The sequence below is a fragment of the Phaethon aethereus genome (assembly GCF_964289735.1).
Source record: "Phaethon aethereus genome assembly, chromosome: 2".
NCBI classification, from domain to species: Eukaryota; Metazoa; Chordata; class Aves; order Phaethontiformes; family Phaethontidae; genus Phaethon; species Phaethon aethereus.
The window spans coordinates 127,722,027-127,748,220 of NC_138582.1; the positions used below are offsets into that span (position 1 = coordinate 127,722,027).

Below are 26,194 nucleotides of genomic sequence, written 5' to 3' on the forward strand. Positions count from 1 at the left end.
TTGTACAGCACTATTGTGAAAATATACTATTATGTAAGTGCATGCATTTCTTTAACATGTCAAACATATTTCCAGACAGACTTTGTGTACGAAAAAGGAAAGAACTTCTTAGTGAATAGCCACAGTTGATGTTACTGTTGGTGGTAAATTCTTCTGTTTGTTTGTCAAATGACTACACCCTCCCAGCTATGCATTTTAAAACTGTTTATCAGATGCTCTCTGTTTGTTTTTATATAATTGTTATGACTCATTTAAGGAAGTGATAAACCCCAAAAGTAGCAGAGATCCTTTCCTTTTTCAGCTTGACTTTTTATTAACATTGCTGCACTTGCCCGCCATTGAGAGATACCAAAAAGGAAATTAAGGAGGCAGATACTCTTGTAATTACTGTTTGGTTGAATTGCAGATAGTTAGATAATGATAGGATGGACAGACATGTTTCAGTTTATAAATTAAGTGTACAAAACCAGTTATTGGACAGTTTTAATTCTAGATTGTAAATACAAGCACATGTAATAAAGCACTTCTAACTGATTTTTGTGGAAATTCTTGAGTTTGGAAAACTACTGATGGATGCCAATCAAAAAAGGAAGACTGTCAAGCAGGGTTTTTTTGTTGTTGGCATCTGTGTTGCCATCCATTACCTGCCTTAACTGCTGATGATATATAAAATACTTGGGAATTACTTTACATTTTTTAGAAATATAACCAGAGTTTATTTTCAGCATATTTTGTAATGGATTTTGCTAGATTGAGTTTGCTTGCTTTTACTGAAATACGTAACTGTGTAAGATACTGTGTATAGTAAGGATAAATATTCTTGGGTCTTGTTTTATACCCAGATGCTCTAGGTAGAGCTTCAGCTGAGGAAGATCAGCTTATTGAGAAGTTGAGGGTATTTTGCCTTAAAGTCAAAAGAATGAACATCTGTTTTTAAATGAAGTCAAATTACACATTTAAGCCTTCAGAACAGGGGACCCAAAAAAGATGAAATATCTGATCCCCAAGAAAGAGAACAAATTAAATAGGGATAGGATGCTAACTTAATTTTTTTTTTCAGTGGAACATCTATTCACCAAATGATTTTGACATAATTAGAAACCTATTTGTCAAACAAAACATTTTTACATGATTAAATGTACTTAAGTTATAGTCCATTTATAGACACAAATTCCAATTGTTTAAGCTTTGTATAGGGCAAGTGTGCTTGTTAGATTGTCTGTTGGCTTATAGTTAAGGAAGAAGATGGCCATATTCTATTGCGTGAAGACAAGTAGCATTAGTCTGAATCTTTTAATTATTGAGCATAAGTAAGTTGCCTTTGCTATGAAGAAGACATAAATGAAGGGCAAAATATAAATAGGGAATTGAAGAAGTTTGATATGCTCAAGGACAAAGAATATGCCTACTACTTGTTTTTCTCTGCTTTGAATGGACAGAACCTTTTGAAAAGACAGGCAAACAAGAAACTTCAGCTTGCTTTTCTCATTGGTGATGGGTCTGACTTACTGTAACTCATTTGGTATACGGGATTTTAACTAATCCTAACAGAGCAAATAACTTGGAATATACTGCTTTGTTAAATAAGGTCACTAATTACTCTGTCACATTCAGTGGTTTGTTGTATGACTGGATACTTACTGTGTTTGCATTTATGGTAGCCCAGGCTTGGTGCCTGATGATTATAAACTTCTGGATCCTGGAGGCAATATAAGGTTGAGAATTTGCACATTAAAACAGTAGTTCTCAAACCAGGTGTACTTTCCCAGATTGTGTTCCATGTGCTTCAAATGTTGTACAAGGGGTGTGTGCTTACCTGCTAATCCACATATGTCAACTCTATAGCTGTGTTTCTTTGGGGAAGGGGTGTTGGTGGGGGTGTAGGTCTAAACTTTAAAAACTATGTTGTGGATTAATGCATTCACAAATAATTAACTTCAGCTTCTTGACAAAAGACTTATTTTTCTTTGGCTATCCTTGGAAGAAATCTGTAAGGCTTGATGACCACTGGTTAGATAATTAAGTTTCAAGCAGCTAAGGCTGTAGTCTTGTCTTGCTCTAAGAGGTTGCTGCAGAATACTTTGAGTTGAAACTACCACTGGTGCATATTTTGAGTTGTCATGAGCGTCTACTTCTAGGTACTGGGGGAGTTTGGAACCAAAAGGTAGACTTGGTGTCAGTGAAGGCACTGGGGAACCAAGAAAATGTGTGCCTGTTTTCAGAAATAGCTTCTAGGCAATGGTGGCGGTATCTCCAGTCAGAGGTTTAAATTGGTTTTAGAGGCTACAGAGGTGGCAAGAGCTGCGAAGAGATCCTCACAATGGCAGTACAGGTGTCAGGGCTGGGAATGGTGCTGTGGAGGCTGTTGAAGAGCCCAAGGGAATTGCGGCTGGGCAAGGCAATGGAGCTGAATACTTGCAGAAGTGACAGAAAGGGTATCTGTGTTTGTATGCATGCTTGTTGCTGGAAATGCAAATGTACAACATGCATGAGTTTCTACTTCAGAGTAAAGAATACATACCTCCAAGATGGGCAGGCAGGTGTTCAGCCATCTCCAGGGAAGCAGGGCTCCATCACGCGTTAATGGTTTCTTGGCAAGACAGATGCCATCACTCTGAATGTCCCTCCACCCCTTCCTCTTTCTTTGTTCCAGCTTTATATACTGAGCATGATGTCATATGGTATGGAATATCTCTTTGGCCAGCCTGGGTCAGCTGTCCTGGCTGTCTCCCGTCCCAGCTTCCTGTGGACCCCCAGCCTTCCCGCTCGCAGGCCAGCAGGAGAAGCTGGACTTGCCTTGACTACTTAGCAACAGCTCAAAACGTCAGCACGTTATCAACATTTTCTCATCCCAAATCCAAAACATAGCCTTATCTAGCTTCTATGAAGAAAATTAACTCAATCCTTGCTGAAACCAGGACAATATTCTGTCTGATAGGTCAATAATCCTATATCAATCCAAGCCATAGAAAATCCAAACCCGAAAACTAACTCTTTGTTGGAAGTGAAACAGAAGGAGTTTAAATGAGCTCGCATAGTGTTAAAGGAGCAAAGCTATTGGTGCAGTTGGTCATGGAACTCTTTGTATACAAGAAAGCTGGTCTTTAAGTGTGCTCTGCTGTTTGTGTAAGTTAATATGCTAAACTTAATTGTAGCAAGTAGTTTGACAGAAGTCTTGTTAATGGGAATAATGGATTATATCAAAGTTGTTCAGAGCCTCAATTTAATGAAACAGAGCCAGAATTACTTGCTTTAAACTGTGTAATTGGATGTGGTCCTGTCATGCTATTGTAAGACCCCGCTTGAGCAACAAGCAAGTCGTCTTTTCTTCATAGAAAATGCTACCCAGCATACAGCTACAGCACAGCAGAGAAGTCTAGGATTGAGCACAGGGCAATTTCTCTTCCCTTGCAGTTGAGGGCTCACTGATGTATCTGCTTTTAAATACTTACTGGTGACTTTTTTTTAGTCTCAGTTTGCTACTGTAATAGAGAGAGCCTGTAATTCAAGGCCTGCTCATGCTGTGTTTGTAAAGTATTGACGGTCAAGGTGGTATAGCGTGGGAGAGTTATGTTCATGGCTTCTTAGATCACGTGTTAGTAGTATCCTGTTATGAATGGTAGCTCTCCAGTGGGTTCCTAGGTGTAGGATAGACTTTTCCTCCGTAGTTTCATAGATTTCCAATAAGAGCAGCTTAAGCAGAGTTTTTTTTGTGTGTTGTGTCTTTATTGCTTCTTGTTCATAAAACAAGAAGAAGATAAAACAAGGTGAAGAGGATAGTGTTTGAAAAATTGCATTTGAGTTAATGCTTCCCAATTAATGTAAAATGTTAAGGATATTCCACTTTAGCAGTGGAAGCACTGATGTGTGTCCATTAGAACAATAGAAATCATAGAATCATTTAGGTTGGAAAAAACCTTTAAGATCATAAAGTCTAACCATAGAAGTTTATACTTTCATGCTTTCTATTAATATGCATTATTTGACAGTTTTATTGATAAAATTAGTAGAAAAGACTTGAGCCATGTTAGTTTGCAATACCTAGAAAATACATGAATATTATCTGAAAGCTGGCTTTTTTTTTGTGGGGGTGTTTTTTGGTTTTTTTTTTCAGAAAGCTTAGCTATGGAATATTATAGCGCTTTAAGGTGTCAGTAAGTACATAGGTCTATAAAAATAAGAGAATTAATGTTTAAAGCAAAAGACAAGGGGTGAGTCCATTGGTGAAATGGTGAAACCATTGGTGAACTCTCTCTTCCACCACCCTCTTCCTCCACCCTTCTTATAAAGTGTTAGGCGGTGAATGCTACTAATAGTATCTTTCAAACCTGTATGCTTATCTTTGTCTCTAATGCTACTTAATTATTTTAGAAATGTGGGTTTATCTTGTAAATTCAAATTAAGACCCAGAATAGAAGTGAAGCCTGCTGACACAGTGGTTCCAAAAGTCTGGTATTGTGGTACGGTTCCTCTGTTGTGGAATGTGTTCATGATGTTACTGTTTAGGAGAGCATGCATGTTTATGAATGTGTATAAGTTGCTAATAACATTATGTGTTACCAGAAATCCAGTTACATTATGGAATTAGTCAAAAGTGGAAACAAGCTTCAAATACATAGAATAAACTATTCTTTAGGCTGCTTTGAATGTTTCAGTTGCTAAACAGTAAGTGTAAATATGCATTGCAGTCTTCTCAATTGCTTTTTGTTTAAAATACTACTTGTACAGATTGGTATTTTAGTGTGCAGCTTGATAATTTTCTTCAATAGAAAAGGCTGGAAGAACCGTAAGAGTAAAGAGCGTGACGGTTATGGTTTGTACTAGTGTACAATAGCTTTCTTTCAAGGTTATCAGAATTCCATGTTTCTTCCCAATTACATAGTCTGTATGACTAAATTTCAAGTGTTTAAGCATTACAACCTCAGTGGTCTGAAAAATAAGTTATCTTCACTCATACATTTAAATAACTTGTCCATGAGTGAAAATTTGGAGTTAACAGCAGTATCAGCATATACAAGTGATTTTTGAAGTGGACTGCTTTCAGGTTCCCCCTAGTGTCTTGGTATGAATGTTGTAATTCTAAACTGAACTACAGTTCTGTCCCCATGAGAAAAGCGTGCCTTACCCCTTCTTTGAGCCCCTGTCATTGCACAGAGACCTCAGACAACATAAACAGCTTACAGTAGACAGTTGACCTTGTTACAAATATTTTGAAATATCCATTTATTTGTCTCATTATGCTAGAATTATTTTGCCTTTTTTATAGATATCTGTTTTTTTAAGTAATGCTTCTGCTAGTGTTGATTTTGATAATAAAAAATGAAAACTGATTCAAATTTTAAAGACAGATCTTCTGGAAACCTCAGTTTTTGAGGATGTCTGTAAAAGGTGTTAAAATCTGATATGAAATTATTGCTTTTATTTAAATTAATTACATCTCAGTCAAAAGCTCTGACATTGATTTTTAACATCACCAAAAGCTAAATGTTATACTGCCCCAAATATAAAATTTGAATAAAATTTCAGTAAAAGGTACCATTTTCTACTGAAGTTGAGTACCTTATCATCATTCAAATACAATCCCATTTGATTAAGGTTAGTGTGCAGTATAAGCCAGTTTGATTCCATTTGTTCTGTACATAGGAGACTTTTACAGCTTGCTGTTCATTGACACTTTTCCAGTTGGTTTACAGGCAGTTGATTTTTTCCTGTAGAGTCAGTCCTGTGAAGAAATGTGAGAATAATGGTAAATAATTTGCTGGATAGATTAATTTCTTTGTGTGTTCCCTGACTTAAGTAACACTGGAAAAAAGGGGTGGATATGCTTATAATATGCATGTGATCTAGGCAAATGAGAACTTTATCATTAGAAACATGGGGAGTTGCCTAGAGGACAAGTATATGCAAATTCTTCCTATTTGAATATTTCTTTACATGTTGCTTTTGGCTGTAGGTGGGAAAGTTTCAATATTACAGCTTTTAACTGTTGTTTCTCATATATTTTGTGTTTAATTTTTCAAATTCTTTCCTGTATTGGTTTCAGGTGGAAAACAGTCTCTTGGAATCATGGAATGATGAAAGCTTGGTTTAGGTGCTAAAAGCCTTCTCTCCCCCGCATATCTTCCCCCCACCCCCCAGTTAAACAAATTAATATGTGTACGATTTAAGATATCTGATTGCAGGAATTTCATATAGTAACACATCCCCAGGGCTGTAAGCTGTAGTTGGTCCTATTTTATACGTCACAGTAAAAGCAAGTAAAAACCAAAGCACAGATAGAGGCTGGGTGGAGAATGGGTTGAGAAAAGCCCTGCCAAGAAGGATTTGGGTGTGTTGGTTGAGGAGAAGCTTAGCATGACTTGGCAGCGTGCACTTGCAGCTCAGAAGGCCAACTGTATCCTGGGCTGCATCAAAAGAAGTGTGGCCAGCAGGTCGAGGGAAGTGGTTCTGCCTCTCTGCTCTCATGAGACCCCACCTGTGTTCAGACATACTTATTCTGGAGCCTTGGTTTCTAATTCGTTAGAAATGTCATGCAATCTTTTTTTTTTTTTTCTTCTCTATTTCCCTTATCTGATGTTTGTTGAAAATTCCTTTGGCTGCCAGATGCAGTTGCCATTGTCAAGATCAACTCTTGCATTTGAAAAAATCCCCACTAGCTTTGAAATTCTGCATTACAAATGTTAAGATGAAGTTCTTGTAGTCATCAGGTATCGCGTATTTGATTCATATTGCTGGAAGGTCTTTAGCTTAGGTCTCCAGTCTGGATGATGTTTGTTTATGTATTTGTCTTAATGTTTGGTTTACTGTGTATTTGACTTAATATTTTAGTTTTCTGTCTTTTAATGGGGTCAGTTATGTTTGTAAAGACATCTTAAAGCTATTGAATCTCGTTTCAAGTTCAGGCAGAGAGTGCAGGAGGAGACTTTGTATCTCAAGGCATGACTTGATATATTGAAGCCAGCTTTAGAGTTCCTAAGGCTGGTCAAAATTGCTATGGTTGCATCTTGAGGAGCATGGGTCTGGTATAAGCTTATTCTGCAAGTTCAGATTTGCCTTACAAGAAAATCATGGCAGTAGAATTTTTATGGGTAGACTTTATGCAAGGCTAGATAATTATCTGTCTTCCAGAAGTCAATGTGAAAGCCAAAAGCCCGTCTAAATTCCTTGTTGTGCATGCTCTAATTTAACTTAAAATCAGTCTTTCCTTGAAGCTTATATTTGTGCTACTGGATGGCAGTGTACAGGTTAAGCTGCATGCAACGGTGGTCTAACTGTGGCTATATTGGAAAAACAGGTAGCTTCTGTTGCTTATTACAAAATAATTAAAAATGCCTCTGTATTGTTTGGGAAACCTTTTCAGAGAGCACCCTTTTTAGTAGTGTTTGGCTGCTTAGAACTCCCATGCAAACTCAAATGTTAATGCTCTCTAAAGTAAAGAATTCTAAGTGCTAAACAAAGAATATTTATCTGCCACATGATGGATGCAATCATCTTTTTTTGCTAAATAGCCCCTGAAGTCGTAAGTTTACAGCAAGAGTCCTGCAGCATTAATTTTTCCTCTCCAAAAGAGAAATGTGTGCATCTTTCTTAGAATTACTATCTTGTAGATTTCCTTTTGTGAATAACCGTGTAAAAGACAAAATTGTAATAAAGTACTAAATAAAACAACAAACCAAACCCAGCTTTCAGTGGTTGTTCTTGAGACAAAGGATGTGGTAGCTACAGAAGAGGTAGGTTTTCTTTTCTGGCTATTTTTTAGATCTCTGTCAGATTTTTTTTCCGTTGCATTTTGTCAGTTGAACTTTCCTGTAAAATACGTACCGTGTATGATAGCATGCACGAATCTGTTGTGCCAGAATCAGCACCTTACTTTTAAACTGACTTCTCCCAAAACCTCCTAGTCAGACACAGCAGAAACATTACATTTCTTAGTGCATCAGAAAATCATCTGCTCTCCCTCTAAACAGAAACAAAAGGAGCTCAGGTCTATAGCTTTAAATTATGTTAGACAAGGCAAATAAGAAATAGAAGTGGATCCCCTTTTAAATGTCCCTGCCTCTAGTGATCCTTTACAAAAACGTCTTAGCCTGGCCTCTAGAAGTTTAAAGTTCTGACAGCTTTTTGTCTAGCAACATCTTCCCCTGTAGAAGTTATTTCAGACTTTCAGGATGTTCTATTGTACTTTAGAATTGCAGGAGGAAAATGGAAGAAATTCTGGCAAGGAAGTAAGTACATGTCTTAAGATAGGACTTCATGCTAAGACAGCTGGACTAATCAGTTCCTGGTCTCTGAAGGGGAGGTGTCATTCCCCCTTTGTCCTGTCTCCTTTCCCTTAAGCTGATTCAACTAGTGCAGCTGGCAGAAACCAAATAAAAACCTCAAAAAACACCCAACAAACCAAAACAAAACTTGTCAGGGTTAGCTTTCTGAAAAGGATGTTAATGGAGTTACATGTTTACTCTGTGATGAGGAAAGCATCAGATCTAATGTAAGGCAAGGATGTTACAATGTCTGGTCAAAATATTGTGAGAAGAGGGGAAAGTGGCATGAGATGTATCTCTCTGTTTCTCCAAGCTGTTCATTTTATGGAAGCTGAGCTGAGAAGCTACAGCATTGAAGTGTGGCTCCACTACAGTCCAACTCAGTCTCAGCTAGAGTTGCCCCATGGTCCTGCCCTTCCTACTCTGGGCTCAACACTCTCGCCCGCTCTAATGCGCTGCCTGCACCTCACCGGTAACAAGTGGCATCAGAGCTGAAGTGGTAGTCAGTGTTACATTGCTCGTTCAGATGGTTGCCAGTGCTAGCACAAAAACAGGAACTGCAATTTTCTGTTCCTGTCTGCCTTATGAATGAAATATACGTGGATTGCTAGAAATTTTTTTTTTGTAGTTGTGAATTTGTCATGGTGGAGGCTTGCTAATACATTGGTAACTAAGCAGGGTGTTCAGCATGTAACAGTGGTTATAGGCTGACTGGTGTTCATGATAAATGTAAATTTTAGGTGTCGTAAGTTATTTGGCATAAATTGGGAGGTGTGATTTGTGGAATGTATTTTGTATTAAAATAATCTGCATACAACACCACCTGAATCTTGTTATCTTGCACCACTGGGAAAGTAAAAAATCTATGATGAAATTCTACCCTTGTTCAAATTGCAGTAGTCATGAGCAGGCCCAGAGTTTTACTTTGATTTCTGCCTGCCTTGTTTTCAAGAAGAAATGTTGTGGGCCAGCGGAGTGCTGATACCTTCTGCAGTATCAGTCCTGATACTGATGTTGGAAACGTTGCCTTACCTTCCCATTAAGGTTTGCTGAACATTGATTTGTAGGTAGTAATTTTTCTTCACTGTAAGAGTAAACGTGTTGTCAGTGAATGACTACAGAGATACTTGATTTGACTGGTATGTAATTATATGAATAGAGGACAATTCAGGTGGCAGGGAAAGCTGAAGGTGAAGAGTTAGGCCTTGAGTTAATGTGAATTGATGAGATTCGTGATCTTTCACTTTTCTATGAAGAGAAAGACACGTAGGTGAATAATTGTTCAAAAATTACAACATTCATAAAAAGTGTAATTTTTTAAATTTATTAGCTGCTGATGTTTGGTGTTCTTGCCAAGGAATCGTTCTGTATGGGTGTAGCGTGGTTTGGTTGTATTTGCAGAGTCTGTCCTAACTGGATAATTGGATAATTTGACTCTTGTGGGCTTCTTCTCTTCCCCCTTCTTTTTCCCTCCTGAGGATCTGCTGTCAGGGATAGGCTTTCATGTGCCTGTACTTCAAATAATGTCAGTACAGAACAGATAGTTTTAACTTCCCCATATTATGCTGCTTCATAGCTTGACTCATCAGTTCTCTTCTATGCCATCTATTATTCTAGGAGATGAATGTTTAATATTTGTACAAGTGATCGTAGAGCACTGATTAAGGCCACATGCCTTAATAGTGTTGAAACAGCCTTGGTTTATAGCTCTTGTGAACTTGCACAGTGATCTAAGACTTCTTTAGGATAAAGGACAATTAGAGTATCTCTCAAAAATGCTGCCAAAATGCCTAGAGATAAATTTATGTAAAAGTAAGTGATGAAAGATGTAATTGTAAAGTGAGCAGCTTTGAATTTAGAAAACATCCTCATTCTTTTTAAAAAAACAAAAACCAAAAAAACTCAAATCACCCCAAATCCCCTTAGCCTAGCTCAATGCCATTTACATGGTGACCACATGCTCAAACATGTTCAAGCGAAGTTCTTGGTAGTGTTCTGTTTGAACATGGTGAATTTCTTCCATCTAACTCTACTGAGGGATGTTTTTAAGTCCAGAGTTTAGAGTAAAAGTACTGTAAAACTTACGTACATCTTTTGTTTTTCTGCTTCATCAATGTATCCAAATCAGGACTGCAGGGTGATTAATGAAGTAGCCTATGCAGTAGAGTACATAATAATCTCATGGTTGATGACGATTCACATTATCTGTGGTGATTCACAATTTCAGTGGTATCCTTTCTAAAGAGTAAGTACGTAGTGCTCGGAACGATGTGTGGTTGTGTCATGTCAGGAGGACTCAAACTTGTGACCTGCCTCATGCTCGCTCTTGTCGTCCCATCACAGTGGCAGCTGTCCTGCAGTGCACCGAGAAACCCAGGAGTCCACTACTGGGGCACTACACCAGAGAATATCTGCACAGAATACATCTATCTTTTTTTCTATCTTTTTTCTTTCTCTTTTTTTTTTTTTTCCTTCTTTTTTTTTTGGAAACACTCAATTCCTGTGTGTATGTGCCGATAGAAACTGAAGCAAGCTGAAGCGTGCTATGCAGATGTCCCTCTTGGGAACTAGCTGTTATGTGGAAATTGTAGTCTGAAAAATACTTGTAGGCAGTCAAACTCTTGGTTTTTATGGATAGTTTTAATTCATTAAATGATGAGCCAATGGCTACAAAGGTTTCTGTGTTGCCTTGCTATCTCTTTAGAGGGATAACATTTAATTTATATGTAATAGAAAGTTGTAGGAAGCTGTTCTTAATATGAGTTAGTAGGTTCCCATTTAATAAGAAGCTGTACAAAACCATCTGTACCGGTATTCGACATACTAACATTAGACAGATTGTGTCATACAGCTTGCTCCTGCATCATCTGAATCCCCTATCACCTTGCCTCCCCATCACCACCCCTCCCCCATGACCTGGGCCACTTGCCCCCCTACCCCCCCAGCCTCTTTTAGAAGTATTGCTTTACTGTCTCATGGGTAAGTATCTCTTCTTTTATATTCTTTTCTGAAGAGAGGTACTTTGAGTTTGATAGATGTTATCCTTTCAGGTAAATGAAGAAAGGTGGCACTGTAATGGGTTGGTTTTTTTTGGGCTGCAATGTTAGAAAAGATTATGTTCATTTTGTATAATTTCTTCATGTAAGGAAGAGTTGAGTTTGGATTATGGATGCAACTCTTAACACCACCCCTCACCCCTTGAAACAGGATTTTAAAGTACCAATAGAAACCTCACGGTGGGTTTCACCCCCAATTCAGAGGGCCTTGGTGTGTGTGGGTGTCAGTACAGCCGCTTTGCAAGCTCAGTTTCCTTGTGCTCCGATCTGGCTAGGTCTGATGGCGCTGGACTTGAGCTCATGTGCCGGGTCCTGCTGAGAGCACAGTCCTGCCCACTGCACCCACTTCAAATAAAAACATGCTTGTGTCCTGCCACCTCAGAATGGCAGATTCAGCACAGCTCTGCCTGCTAGGGACTCTGCAGACCCTGCAAGAAGGCAACTTACTGCCACTTCATGATATGCTGGGGTCATTTTCTCATTTTTAGAGCAAAATTTGGAGGATGGGAGAGAAGAGCTTGTGGCTGTAGTAATCTCTGCAGCTTGCTGGTGTGTTAATGCTAGCGTTGCCATAAGATGTGATACTGTAACAAGTGACATGAAAATTACTCTTCTAATCCATTGTAAATGTTTCTGCATCCCACCCCATGGTTTACAGGTTTTGGAATTAGTCCAATTCAGTTGATTTTGAGGGAATTTTTAATGGAAGCCTGTACTGCTTACCAGGAAATCATGAACTATATATTGCTTGTGAAAAGATTAGAAGTTTTGCAAAGACCTGTGAGCTCAGACAAAATCTTTCTTTCCTGTCTGGAGAACAGATACATGATTTTTTTGGACCTGTCTTTCCAACAAAGGTGCTTTTATAGCCAGAGATAAGCTCAAATAAGTGGAACTTGAAGGGGTATGAAAGTGAAAATTCAGAAGGAAAGATTGATGGACAAAGTGTATGTTTCATGATAGTGACTTTTGTTTTTTTTTTTAAAAAAAGCCCTCATACACTTTGTATTCTTTTGCAGCATCAAGCATATGATTGAAATACTGCTGCAGCACAAATAGTTTTTGCTCTGAGTTCTCACAGTGTTGTCACTGAACATGTTCAAGGATGTGATAATTTTGAATATATTTGTGTACAGTTTATTTTAGAATACTTCTGTAGTTAAGCCTGTTGAGACAATTGCAGTTTGAAGTTGCTGTCTTGTTTTCCATCTATTGCAAAGCTTTTCCCTGGTATTTATTCTTAGGTAGTAGCAGCCATTTATCCACAAAGTATTTTGATATAGGACTTGAAAGGTTTTGTCTTTTATCTGTTTGAAAAAAAAAATTGTTTATTATTTAGAATGTTGTATTTTTCAACTTGTCTCTACATGCACATGCTCTTGGTTTTCTATTTTTTTAAAAAAAACAAAGCTGAAAGAGATTTCAATAAACTGCTTCAGAGATTTTTTTTTTCCAAGTTTCCAAACTCAGTAAGTATTCTTTCCAAAATTTAGGAAAAAAAAAAAAAATCAAAGGTGCAATTCCCAGCGCTGCCCCACTGCCTTTACTCTATCTGAAAGGAATAGACAGCCTCCCTTCTTCCCCCCACCCTACCCCCCAACAAACCAACTTTGTGGTTTTTGAAACTGAAGTCCTTCTAACACAGATTTATGCTAAGGAAGACTGCATTAAAGTAAGAGCACAAACTGGCATAGCTAGCTCAGTATTCATCTGAGTAGCTGAAAAACTGTATGAATCTGTGCTCTGCATTAGGAAAAGAATAGGTTTGGTTTAGGATGCTCAATTGAGAAGGGATCACTAAGAGTTAGGGTATCAGATATTTTTGTTTAACTGTTCTTCCTATATGAAACATTTAGTTTATGGTCATTTACATATAGCAACAGAGAGGCCTTCAGTAGCTTGGAAATGAAAAGATTCACACACATATTAGGGTGAACATCTATTTACAGAGTGGAAACAAACCACTTTTAAACTCTCTTGTCAGCACTATCTGAGAATACTTTTATTAGTCTATGGTTAGAGAATTTTCTGGACTGAGAAAGGTAGGGAGAGGAACTGAATGTGGTTGTCTGATTTCTGAACTACTAGGTGATAAAAATAGCATCTTCACACTTGCACAGTATGTTTCTTTGGCTGGTGGTATTTGCCCCAAGTTACTTGTTTTGTTTTATCCAAGTTGTTCGTTGGTTGGGGTGGCACCAATCCAGCTTTATTACTAGAGTTCTTGTCATCCAAGAAGTAGGAACAGAAGAAGAACAAGGAAGGCAGTGTCATGTCATGAAGGTTAAGTAATGGCTAGTGCCTTAAAGAGCCATTTTCCTACCTGTTATGTGATGGGACAAAGAGATTAAGCATGTGAGTGATGAAGAGGAAGAGTGAAATGAAGGTCTGAATTTGATCTGCTGGAGTGGAGGTTGCATTTTTCTAAGGTTGGCTTAAGCAAAGAAAAAGCATAGCTTCTCATATCGTACCTGAAACAGAGAGACATCTTATTCTGGAAGGAAACATGGAATTAATTGCAGCTAGCAGCATGGCTTTTTTATTCCTTTAACAGGGGGAAAAAAACCCCAACAAAAACCAAATGAGGATTTTTTAGTGAGCCCTGGCTTATTTTGCTGAACAAGAGTATACGGCTTATGTAAAAAAAACCAAAACAAAACCCAACCCAGCTTTCAAATGAGTATTCAGTGAAAGGTCAATAATAAAGCTGTAAACACACTTGGCAGATGTTTGACTTCTGGGTTGTTCTGTTCTGGGACTCGAGGTGCAAATGCGCTTTCATTCTGTAGTGCTAATGAAGTCTTGGATCAGAGCAAAACTAAAACCTTGGAGCTGCTCTTAGCTGGTGTTGATGCAGGAAATGTTAAGTCTCGAACCCTGTTTCAGTTCCTTTTTTGGTATTCTCTGAGCTGGAATTGAAGGCATGCCGTCTTGCCCATTCCGCTCTCGTGCGACCCTGCGGTAGCTGTAATCAGTGGCCTGGGAGATGAGCGATTGGCTGCGGGGCCGGGGAGCAGCTTCCCGGAGTACATCTGTGTCGAGCGGAGCCAGCTCACGCAGTCATGTACGCGCAGCCGCCGATCTCTTGGGAGGTTCATTACAGGGTCTCGCACAAGGGCATTCTCCGCTCCTGCACACCAGCATGGAAGAAGCTCGTCCAGGGAAGAAAATGCAACCTGTATGTAAATAGCAGCTGTATAACTTAATAACGCTTTGATGCAAATGGTATTTCGCTATTCTCTGTTGGAATGATGTGCTACCTTAGACTCACTAGTTGTGGAAGAAATTTTTGAAAGATCTGGTGATAGAAATAATACATGAAGGAGAGATTTCTTGTATTAGGGAAGATACATTCTGTGTAGTTAGAATTGCTTAATCATAATAACTGGCTTATGCAGAAAGAAAATGTGCTTTTACAATCACGAGAGTATACTACTAGATTTTGAGATGGTTGAGTGTGTTGTGTTTTGTTTTGGTTGGTTTTTTTAATTATTTTGAGTCAGCTTTTCTTAATTTGAAGGTTATCAGCTGTGGCTTTGAAGAATACTGTGCAAGCATATACAAGTATAGCAGAGAAGTATCTGGCAAAGAATCTTGAAATAGCCTATGGATTGTTCCTTTTGTCTAAAAAAAAAAAATGCACTTAATGAGCTGTGTAACAGAGGTAAAATGTTTATGGAGACAGTGTTTTCTTCAGCCTTCAATGGCACAGCTACAAAACTCCGTTTGTGGGGATTTCTACAATGAAGCAGTGAACTCTAGTGTTAGTGTTACAAGCTATTGCTCAGTTCTTGTATGGCCAGTCTTTATCCCTGCCATTTAACTGCAATGCAGTGTGTAAATGGGGGTTACTACTTTAGAGTTCCCTGCGAACAAAAATGTACAGGATGGAATTTTCCTAAGCTCTAAAGCTTTGAAGAGCCCTGAATTGTTCTATATAAATTTTGTAAGATGGCCACTGTATTTGCAATTTCCTTTTGTGAGCAAAAGAAGTTAGAGTTTCATTTAGACTTGTTAAAATGCATCTGATTGCTGTGGTGTTGTTTGTTAGGGTGACTGTAGTACAGTGATTTTTGGTTTTCATTGTGGTGCTACCTGCAGCTGTGGACACAAGTTTTGTCAGGCATGCGTATGCTTGGAAGACTAGGCAAAGATCTGAGGTGACTAGTTATAAAGATTCTACTACTTTGCATACTATAGTCACAGGACTGTTAAATTTTGAATGAAGCAGTGCAGTGTATAATCTTCACTCATTACAGTGTTACACCTTAAAATATAGAGAAACTTCAGTTTGGCTAATCAGAAACAACTGTTGGTGTGGGTTTTTTTTTTTTGTTTTGTTTCTTCCCCCCCCCCCCTAATTTTAGAAATTGAAGTGAATGGAACTATGAATTTTTTGAATGAAATTCAGCGCTGTGGGGCAGTGATAAAATGCGACGTTGTAAAATGACTAGTGTTAGATATGCCAATCAGTATCTTGTGTTGAATTGATGACATTATTTGCTAACTATGCATGGTGGTAAATTTTCTGTCTTGCAGGACAATCGGGTTGAATTCAATCAGGCTTCTAATTTTAATCGAATATTCTCTTGCACTTTAGTTATACTCTAATATTAATAAAGCTTTCCCTTTTTCTTGTGTTTCTTCTAACCTTTTTTTTTTTTTTTGACAAATTACTGTAGTGTGCTATAGTTGACGGCCAGTTACTACTGTGAGCAGTCTCTTGTCAGTGTTCATACTTCCTTTTCTTTCTGACTTTTTCCTGCAATTTAATTGTTCTGATTAACACAAGCACTTTCGTGTTTACTGTCCAAAGACTAGTGCCTGATTTGATCAGGTGCTCAGCCTGACAGTGGCCAGAGTAATACCTGCTAGAACCACTGAAATAAAATTATAAACATTAAATGTTCAACTGTGCAGGAGGAAAAACATGAACATGTTTAGAATTGCTTTTTTCCAAAAGTGTGGTGTGTTGGGGTTTTTTTTGTTGTTATTGTGTGGTGTTTTTTTAAGTAGCACACATACATGTCTGTCTTTACTGCCCTCCACATACAGTTTTGGAAAGCCTCACTGAAGGCTGTTGATGCCTGTTGGACATACTTGTCCAAACCGAAGGTTTGTATAGCTCCTGTGGTTTTTTTGTAAGTCTTCTAGAAGCAGATTGGTCAGACATATTTAGTAGGGTAAGCTGAGCAGTTAATTAGAGGATTAGTAGGCTAGAAAAACTTCTGTAAGTATTCCTGACCTCTTTTGTTATAGCTATGGTCTTACTGAAATCTAAGTGTCAAACCTTCCTGTGAGGCTCTGAGTATTGCTGTGATTAGGGGGGATCTTTGTTTACATGTGAGGGTAATTGTATAAAATAGTAATTGTATACCCACAGATAAAATTCACAAGGTGGGGGGGCGTGGGGGTGACACCAAAACCCGTGAGCTGTACTGGAGTCTTTCCTGTAATGCTCGAGCAATACCCACTGCTCCGCTATCATAGTAGGGAAAAAAAAAAATATCTGGAAAGCAGCTGTTCCTGTGCAAGTGAGACCATAGCAAATACAACCAAGGGGGAACCCATCAATATGTTATGCTTCTTATTTTAAACCTGGCAAGTGTTCTGTTTGTGAATTATTATTAATTTAACTCTCATCTGTATATATTTAGAGGGCAAGGCCAGCTAAAAATTGCATGCTGACAAAATGAGACAGGGCCCATTTATATTTGGTGCATTTTCCCTTGGCTGTTGGGTTGATGTGCTTGATTTAGAACTGGTAGTGTTTCATCACTTTGGCAACTTCTGAAGATACAGTATTGCTATGTAGACCAATACTGTGCCCAAAGAACTTACTTCAAATGCATTTATAGAACTGCTTTGCAGTTCAGCTGAAGACTGTTTAATAGGCTGAATAATACCTTCACTTAGTACTATTTAGAAAGAACTTTGATTTTTTTTCATATCCTGGCTATTCTTCAAGGAGGCAGAAACTGGAGATGCTCGCCCTCCTGCCCACTGCTCATCTTACCTCTGGTTTAAAAGCAGAGTCAATCTGACAGGGAAGTAAAACAATATATTTAGAACTTACCAAGTGCTGCTGTTAGTTGTTCCTGCAGGTGAACCATGTAAAGAAGCTCTTCCTAATTTACTCACTCTTAACTAAGGCTACTTGATGCTCTGTATGGGTAGCAGTGGGAGAGGTATAATGTAGACCTAGTGCTGATGATTGCCAAAGGTAGAATGATTGTCACTGAACTCTGTATACAGTAATCACAGATGGCATTAACAAATACACTAATTTTCTGGTTTCTTTTATCACTTCCAGGGTTGCTGTCACTGGTAGACTTGTAGTCCTATAAAATTAGGTGATAACACTGGTCTTGTTTGATCCCGCCCCCCAAAGTATTGGTGCTTATGAGCTTGCAGTTCTGGGAGATTGAATGGATAGAGAAGAGGCTGTATGTGCAGTCTGTAAATCGGAGATGTATTTTATTTTCTGCCTATATGGAGTATTATGTGTACTCAGAACAGAAATGCAAGCTTCTGATACAAACAGCTTAGGAAATGCTGCTGTGAAAATGAATCATGAATTACCCTACTGGTTCTTAAGTATTCTGAACAACATATTTCAGTAGCTGTGTGACAAAGCAAATGAGTTTGTGTGTGTGTACCTATCTATAAAAAAAGGTCAGTTTTAAAATATTGTGTATATGTATATATATAATATAGACACATACCTGGAAAACAGTTGCAAAATCAGTTTTTGTAGTTCCTCTTTAGTTATCTTTGAGATGTACGGTCAAAATGAAGGTTTTAATTTCTTTTATCCAGCTAAACTTCTATCTTTCAAGCAGAGCATTATTGGCAATTTTTCTTTCTTTAATTTTTTTTGTTATTGGAGCCTTGATGGCTATCACATCTGTCTTATGGATGCAGATCCACCGAAGTGAGGGCTGATGATACCACAAAAATACTGCTTTGGCTATTCTTCTTAGGTCTGTGTCAAGCCACCATTTTGAATTCTGTTTGCACTGATTTGTAAGTTTATTGGGAAGTTGCTGTAGGCCTCCACTGTTGTATCCTCTTGAAGACAGCATGCGGGGTTGGATGGATGATTTGATCCAGCTTAACTGCTCCTCTGTACTGATGATGGAAGATTGAAGAGCAAAGTGGTGTGTAAAAATTCTCATGTGCTGTTGATCTTAGTATGTAAATCCACAGTAGCATGCTGTATAGGTTTACCAGTCGGGTCTGTAAGCAGTGTGTGCTCATGTTTTGAGAAGAATGGCTTATTGGTGCTACATTCCAGCCGAAGGGCTAAATCCCATCTGCCAGTTGTGGTGTCTCTACAAAGATAGAGGTGTATCTATAGGTTCTTGTGGGAAGGAGGGGGAAATATTTGCCTTCTGTTCAAGCTGGAGAGGATGGGATATAATTACAGTCACAGAGCAATATATATGTTCACTGTGATGGTATAGGCAGTTGTAGTAGAATAGTATCAAAATTAGAAGTTTGAAACTTGGCCAAGGACAGGTGTACAAGGGAAAAACCTAGGCATGAACACTCCGTAGTGGTTTTTTTGTTGTTGTCGTTAGTTGTTGCTTTTGTTGTTGATTGTTGCTTTTTGTTCTAGCATTTGCATCTACTTGAATAAATGCTGCAGTGAAGATTCTTCGTAGCATGAAAGTGGTGACATAACTTTTTTGGGGGTGGTGGTGGTGTGTTTTTGTTTGTGTCCTCTCCTGTGCCCTACTTATTCCCGTGAACAGTAGTGCTATCTCCTCTGGTGCTGCAGGTAAAGAACTTTGGGCTGAAGGGTTGTAAATGCAGCATGTGAACATTGTCTTAGCTAAGTAATGGTTTTAAATGTTGAGCTCAAATTGTTCTCAACACAATTGCTGTATTACTCTTACATTTCAAAGCTTTACAGTTAGCTGTATCAGCCATTTGTATGATCACTATCACCAGAATAAATTCATTGAACTACCTTTCAAGCACCTTAAAAATGTGTTGCCAGCAAGTTGTATCTCTTGGAAGCGTTTATTCAGTAAGGCACTTTGGCGGCATGCCCATCTGAAGTCTGCCATGCGTATGTGACTGCAGAAGGTTAGGCGAGTTGCATGGTGAGAAGAGCTTGTACAGATGACAGTGGAAAGTTTCCTTTAAATTTAATATTCTGTGCGTCATATTTGTGCCAGTCCACTAGACGGTAACTAACACATGCTGCTGGAGGTTGACAATTTAATTCTTACAAACTTGAATGCTTTCCGTAATGATTCATGCAGTTTAGGTTTAGCTTTTTTAAATACTGCTTTTAAAAAACATGTAGAGTTAATATTCTAGATATGAAAAGTGTACTGTACTAAATGAAGATAAATGTTTGAGAAGGTAAATAAGTAAAGTGTAAACAATTTCTGGATACTTGTTTGTCTGCATTGAAAGGGGAATTACTCTTTTTCTCCTGGACTGAGAAAAGAAATTTGAAAATCAGAGGTGGCAAGAGGAATCTACTGGGATTCTGCTAGAGCAAAGAATATTTGAAAGTCTTGTCTGGTCTGCAACAGTTGAAAAGCGTTTTCATTTTCTTGCTGGGGAAAGCTGGAAGGCTAAGAAGACATGTTGTAGTATATGTAGGCACCTCTGGCTGAATACAAAGGTTTTACTGGAAGGTTGTTTCTACAGTATGTTTGTGAGTATCCACAAATTTGGTGTTAGGAAGAAGTATACTTCGTGTATTTTAGTGCAACGTTCTAGGATTTGTTGTGTCGTGGGCCCGGCCCAGGGCCCCCCCCAAGTACTCTGGATTTGTTCTGTTTCTATAAATGACCATCTCCTTGTAAAAAAGCAAACCAAAGGTGAAGGCTTAATCTCTCCCTGGGGTACCTTGGTTGCTGCTTGTGTTGGTTTTTTTTTTCCCTTCTCAGTTGTTCAGTCTCTTGACTGAAAGGAGAAGTTACATACATACCAAATTAGTCTTAAATTTGACTTTGGCTCATCTTCCATCAGCTGTTTTATGGGAATCTGTGGGATTACTGTACATAAAATTTCACCTGAAATGGATGGTAAACTGCAGAGGAATGCCTGCTCTAAGATGAAGTAATTCTCTGCGCCTAAAAAAGGGAAGTTCACAAGTTTTAAACAATCCCTCCTTTCTTTGTTTATGTATGTAAAAAGTTCAGAAAGTAAAAGAGATAACTAGAATGGGAGTATGTTTTGATTCGGCAACTGAAACAGTTTTCTCTCACTTTTGTGCCTTAAACTGACATGGTAGATCTGCTGTAATTACTGGAAACCTATGCCCTACAGACTTTATTTTTAGCAAGTGAAAGGTTGTAGCTTGGAATTAGTTTTATAGTGTGTTTGAATATTTTGGATTTTTTACCTGACCTAAGGCAAAAGTATCTTATGGTGGGATTAGCTATTGGCATCACAAATGGTTATGTTAAGACGATGCTTTGTGTTTTTTCTAAACAAAGGCTGTAAATGATATGCTTTCTTCATGTATGATATTTGTGGCTGCTAATGGTTTATTCTTGGAAGAGTCTTTGCATATGTTGAGCACTTTGAGATAGTGATGGAACGGTTTGCAAGGGCATGCATGCCTTTCTGTAATCTAATCTCAAAAGACATGTTGCTTTCACATGATGTGGTTTTGAAGGCTGCTTCTGTATGTATAAGGTTGGCAAAGTACCTCTGTTCCTGAAGCAAAGGGTGATAAATATTAATAAACATGGTCTAAGGCATACAGCAACTACAGTTTCAAAATGTCATTGGGATATAAAATCTTTTCTTGCATGTGTATTTTCCACTCTGTGTGTGTGTGTACTTTTCTACCAGTACGCAGTAGTCCGTATAATGTGGAAAAAAACTTTGTCTTCCTTTTATTGTTCAAAAACTTTGTGTTTGGTAAGCTTCCAAGTGTCCTAAAAGGTCTGTTTGCAGGGGCAAGGGGGGGCAGTTCACTACAGGATATTTCAGCTGTCTGTGGCTGTAACCATGAAGCTAATTGTGGAAGAGGCTTTGATAGCAGTTTTCCTAATACTAGGATTTTTTCTCTCTCATAAGACACTTAGCATAATTGCAGGAATTTGTAATACTTCACCTATTTTTGTCTCTATTTTGAGTTGTCTGGTAACATGCAGGATCTGTAAACTGGAATGTACTACAGTCCTATAATTTTCTACTTCTGTGTCACTGAGATAAATGGGAAAGTAGGTATGCTTGACTCCTCCTTGGTAGTGTTACAGCCTTACCAATGTAGTTAAATGTTTTGCTGTACTTATTTGGTGCCTCAAAAGATTGCTAGCTTAAGCTTTTTAATGCTGCTGTTTAGAGACCTCTTTTTGCTATTGGGTTTAGGCATGTTAGAATTTTTTTTTTTCCTGAGCTGCGTTGGAAAATACATCCTCAGTAAAGATAAGAACCAAGACTCACTTTGCAACTGTGTGTTTTCCCTACCTCCGGAATGGTTATCAAAGATATGAGAGGCCAGTTACATTATGAAGGCACCTTCTAGAGGGTTCTTTAATTTCATTTTGGTCTGTTGGAGACAGGAATGTACTACTCTTTTGCCCCCTCCAATTACCATGACATTTTCTATATTTCTGCCACTTCTTTATTAATAGGTCCTTGCGATATTTTCATAGGTTTGCCTATCAGACATGACTTTGGTTTAATCACCTGAATTTTTTAATTGTAGCTGTTTTGAGTGTGTAGGAGTTTTGATTTTTCTAACATGCATGCAAAACTCTACTTCTGCAATGCAGCAGTAGTGACAAAGTTATGTTACTGTGTAACTAACACCTTGAAAACCCAGCTCTAGGGTTGATTCAGAGCTGTGTCCCATTATTTGTTTTTCAGAGGATTATTCTGCCATGCACCACTCTTTTCTTTGTATCTTGCTTATTTACATAGTGCCAGCTGCTTTTATTTTTTATGTGGCCTAATGTTTTTTAACCTTTTTTTAACCCTCATCTGAAAATATTTTTTTCTGATGTGTGCTGTTTGTCATCTTCATGTTATTTAATCTACTTTCCTCAATAGTCAAACAAAAGGTTTGGATTGTGTGTGTGTGCACAATATGCTATAAAAAATATATTTTAGAAAGATTAAGGGGTTATGTATTCAAAAACCTTGTTTTTTCTTTTTGGTGGAGGTGCTCCAGTAACAGCTTATAGCTGTTACGCAGGTATGTTGGTTTTTATCCTTGTCACTTCTCTGTGAGATGACCAACTTGTTCTGTATTTAAAGCATTGTGCTATTGGGTAATTCTAAGATGGAAGTTTAGGTGAATATCAACACTGTTAGGGTTCCCAGTCCCTATAAGACTCCTGATTTAGGCTTCCATTTTTTCCTCATGAAACCATTATCACAGATCCCACATTGATCTGTAAATGCACTAGCAGGCTGCTGCATGGTGCAATGATTGAACGCATTTATTTGTGGTGGATCTAGCTGTCATATGGCCACAAGAAAAGTCAGTTTGGTGAACTGATCCAATGGAAAATGAATTAAGTTGTTCACAAAAACAAAGTCCGTTGCTTCGGCTCTTTGTGTCTAACTTCATGATTGATGGATCTGACATAAGGAAAAAAGTGTGTGCCCAAGGGTACAAAAAGAGCAGGGTCAGTATTCTTTAGCAGTTAGCCTGCTGTTACACATAGACAGATGTAAAGTAAAACGTCACCCTTAGGGTAGGCAGCAGTTCTTTTGGAGGACCAGTTCTGCCAGGAGGCTGTATTTTGTGATCTGTCAAAAGTGGACTGTACTCTAAGGAGTGCAAACATTTGGAGAGACAACTTCAGTGTTGTTTTGATGCCAAGTCTGAGATGAGATGATGAGATTTCTACTGCTCAGTTATTTTAACGCTTATTTTTCTCAAGGCTGAGCAAAGGCAATGTTTAAAGGTCTGCTTTAGTGATGTGCTGAATGTGATTAGAGGACACGGTCACAGATAAGACTCATTCTTGAGCCTATATCTATTTCAAATACCGTGCTTTTGCATTACGAATGGTATGGTTTCAGTAGTAATGGAATCTGAACATCTTGCAACTGCTGTTTTCTAACTTTGTGTGTAAAACCTGTGAATTAGATAGGGGTGTGGTTAACAAGCTGTCTGTTGAAACCTAAGTGAAACAGTTATTTCGATCGTTCCAGAACTGCTGGTCTAGGAAAGATCCTCAAGTTGTGTAACTTAACTCTTTTGCTACTCCCTTGTATAACCTTTGATTCACAAAAGCTTCTTACTTGTGCTGGAAAACCTCACACAGGAATTGTCCCCTAAGCAAATGTGTTCAAGAACTCTGAATGTCAACTTACGTAACTTTTCATGAATTTGCCATTTATTTTACTGCAGTAGATTCATTGTTGTTCAATGTAAAACTAAAAGAATATTGCAGTCCTGAAATATGTGTCCTGATCCTTGATACGATGAAATCAAGAACATTGCAAAAAGAAATTGCATGGTATTTAGCATATCTGTTGATTTACTCTGTTTTTCCTTCAATACAGGGTAATGTTTTCTTGGAGAATTGGATGGGTAGATTTCTCAGTAACATTTTCTTTCTCAGTTTCTAAGAGGTAAAAATGTGTTGTTGAGAAAACTTTGACAAACAGCTTCATAACTGCAGAATATGTTTAGGAATTTAGAAAAAAATTGTTATATTTAGTTTTAACTTGTGTCTTGTTTCTTCAGGGTCATGATGAAGAAGCTGTTGTGGATATGGGCAAAATCAGCTCTACTATCAATACAAACTTTGAGAAAGAAGAACTAGAGAGTAAGTTTGTGGTGGTTTTGTTTTTAATTAGCATGCATTTTTTGCCTTGGTATAAAAAAAGTCTATTTTCCTTCAAGTGCAGCCAGTGTCGCTAAAAGGAATCAGAATTTTATGTCCATCATGAAATTCTAGGAATAAAAACAGTGAACGGCAGATGACCTGTGCTGTTTTTTGTCTCTGTGCATGCTAAAAATACTTGCCGTTATTTAAATCTGTCACAGAAAAAAATATTAAGAAAAAAATTATGAAGCTTTTCCAGGAAAGCTTGGTTCTGAGATTGGAGGTTTGAAAAAATTATCTTCCCAGGAACTACTGACCTGTTAGCCTCACCTCTGTGCCTGGGAAGATCATGGAACAGATCCTCCTAGAAGCTGTGCTAAGGCACATGGAGGGCAGGCAGGTAGTTCGAGACAGCCAGCATGGCTTCACCAAGGGCAAGTCCTGCCTGACCACCTAGTGGCCTTCTATGATGGGATGACCACAAGGGAAGAGCTACGGATGTCGTCCATCTGGACTTGTGGAAGGCCTTTAACATGGTCCCTCACAACATCCTTCTCTCTAAATTGGAGAGATGGTTTTGATGGGTGGACTGTTGGATGGATGAGGAATTGGTTAGATGGTCACATCCAGAGGCTAGTGGTCAATGGCTCAATGTCCAGATGGAGATCTGTGACGAGTGGTGTCCCTCAGGGGTCTGTATTGGCATATAGACAGTGGGATCAAGTGCACCCTCAGCATGTTTGCAGATGACACCAAGCTGAGTAGTGTGGTTGAGATGCCTGAGGGACAGGATGCCATCCAGAGGGACCTGGACAAACTGGAGACGTGGGCCCATGTGAACCTCATGAGATTCAACAAGGCCAAGTACAGGGTCTTGCACTTGGGGCAGGGCAACCCCCAGTATCAGTACAGGCTGGGAGATGAAGAGATCGAGGGCAGCCCTGCTGAGAAGGACTTGGAAGTACCGGGGGATGTAAAGCTGGATGTGAGCAGACAATGTGCGCTGGTAGCCCAGAAGGCCAACCGTATCCTGGGCTGCATCAAAAGAAGCATGGCCAGCAGGCTGAGAGAGGGGATTCTGCACCTCTGCTCCCCTCTGGTAAGATCCCATCTGGAGTAATACATCCAGCTCTGGAGCCCTCAGCACAGGAGGACGTGGACCTGTTGGAGTGGGTCCAGAGCAGGGCCACAAAAATGATCAGAGGGATGGAGCACCGCTCCTATGAAGAAAGGCTGAGAGAGTTGAGGTTATTCAGGCTGGAGAAGAGAAGGCTCCAAGGAGACCTTATTGCAGCCTTCCAGTACTTAAACGGGGCTTATAAGAAGGATGGGGACAGACTTTTTAGCAGGGTCTGCAGCAATAGGACAATGGGTAATGGTTTTAAACTGGAAGAGGGTAGATTTAGAGTAGATATAAGGAGGAAGTTGTTTTATGTTGAGGGTGGTGAAACACTGTCACCACCCAAGAGGTGGAAGATGAATGGAAACATTCAGGGTCAGGTTGGACGGGGCTCTGAGCAACCTGATCGGGTTGAAGATGTCCCTGCTCACTAAGGAGGGGTAGTTGGACTAAATGACCTTTAAAAGTCCCTTCCAACCCAAACTTCTGTGATTTATGATTGCTGTCAGTATGTCATTTCCCCGCATGAATGCTGTAAAGTTCTGCAGAATCAGAACTCAGGGAGCGGGGGTTATGAGGGAGATATTTGTTTTGCTTTCTGAAAGTTAAGTGTCCTTGTGAGTTTTACTCACAAATATTTACTCACAAAGTATTTACTTTAAATACTGAGAGTCTGAACAGATAACAGTGCTTCTAGTTCCATGGTAAACTATATATTCCACAATCTGCAGTCAGTTAACGCATTAGGGAATCCTGGTAGTCTTAATTACTTGATTCAGGATCCTGCATGTAGCAAGAGAAATGGCATCGAGTTAGTTTCGTATAGCAAAATTAGATATTTCATCTGAGATCCAGTTTCTTAACTGACTTGAAAAGGGAGTAGATTGGGCTGAAGATTCATGGATGCTATTTAGTGAAGCCAGAGGAAAAAGCTAGGGAGATCTAGTGTTAAAAACTTCACCTTTCACGTGGAATGCTCTGAAGGTTAATTAA

The 26,194-nt window shown here is 38.7% G+C and overlaps 1 protein-coding gene across 4 annotated transcripts in view; it reads left to right on the forward strand.

Annotated features, from left to right (window-relative positions):
• SLC4A7 (solute carrier family 4 member 7) overlaps positions 1–26,194 on the forward strand; it is a gene marked incomplete at both ends in the record, with an annotated part of 99,848 nt that overhangs the window by 13,619 nt on the left and 60,035 nt on the right. For 3 of the 4 annotated variants that reach the window (XM_082015629.1, XM_082015630.1, XM_082015632.1), the window contains one exon: positions 24,000–24,081. In XM_082015629.1, the coding sequence (XP_081871755.1) occupies positions 24,000–24,081 (82 nt within the window). Of the gene's footprint in view, positions 1–23,973; positions 24,082–26,194 lie in introns of all 4 variants that reach the window. The other variant, XM_082015631.1, reaches the window with a different exon arrangement.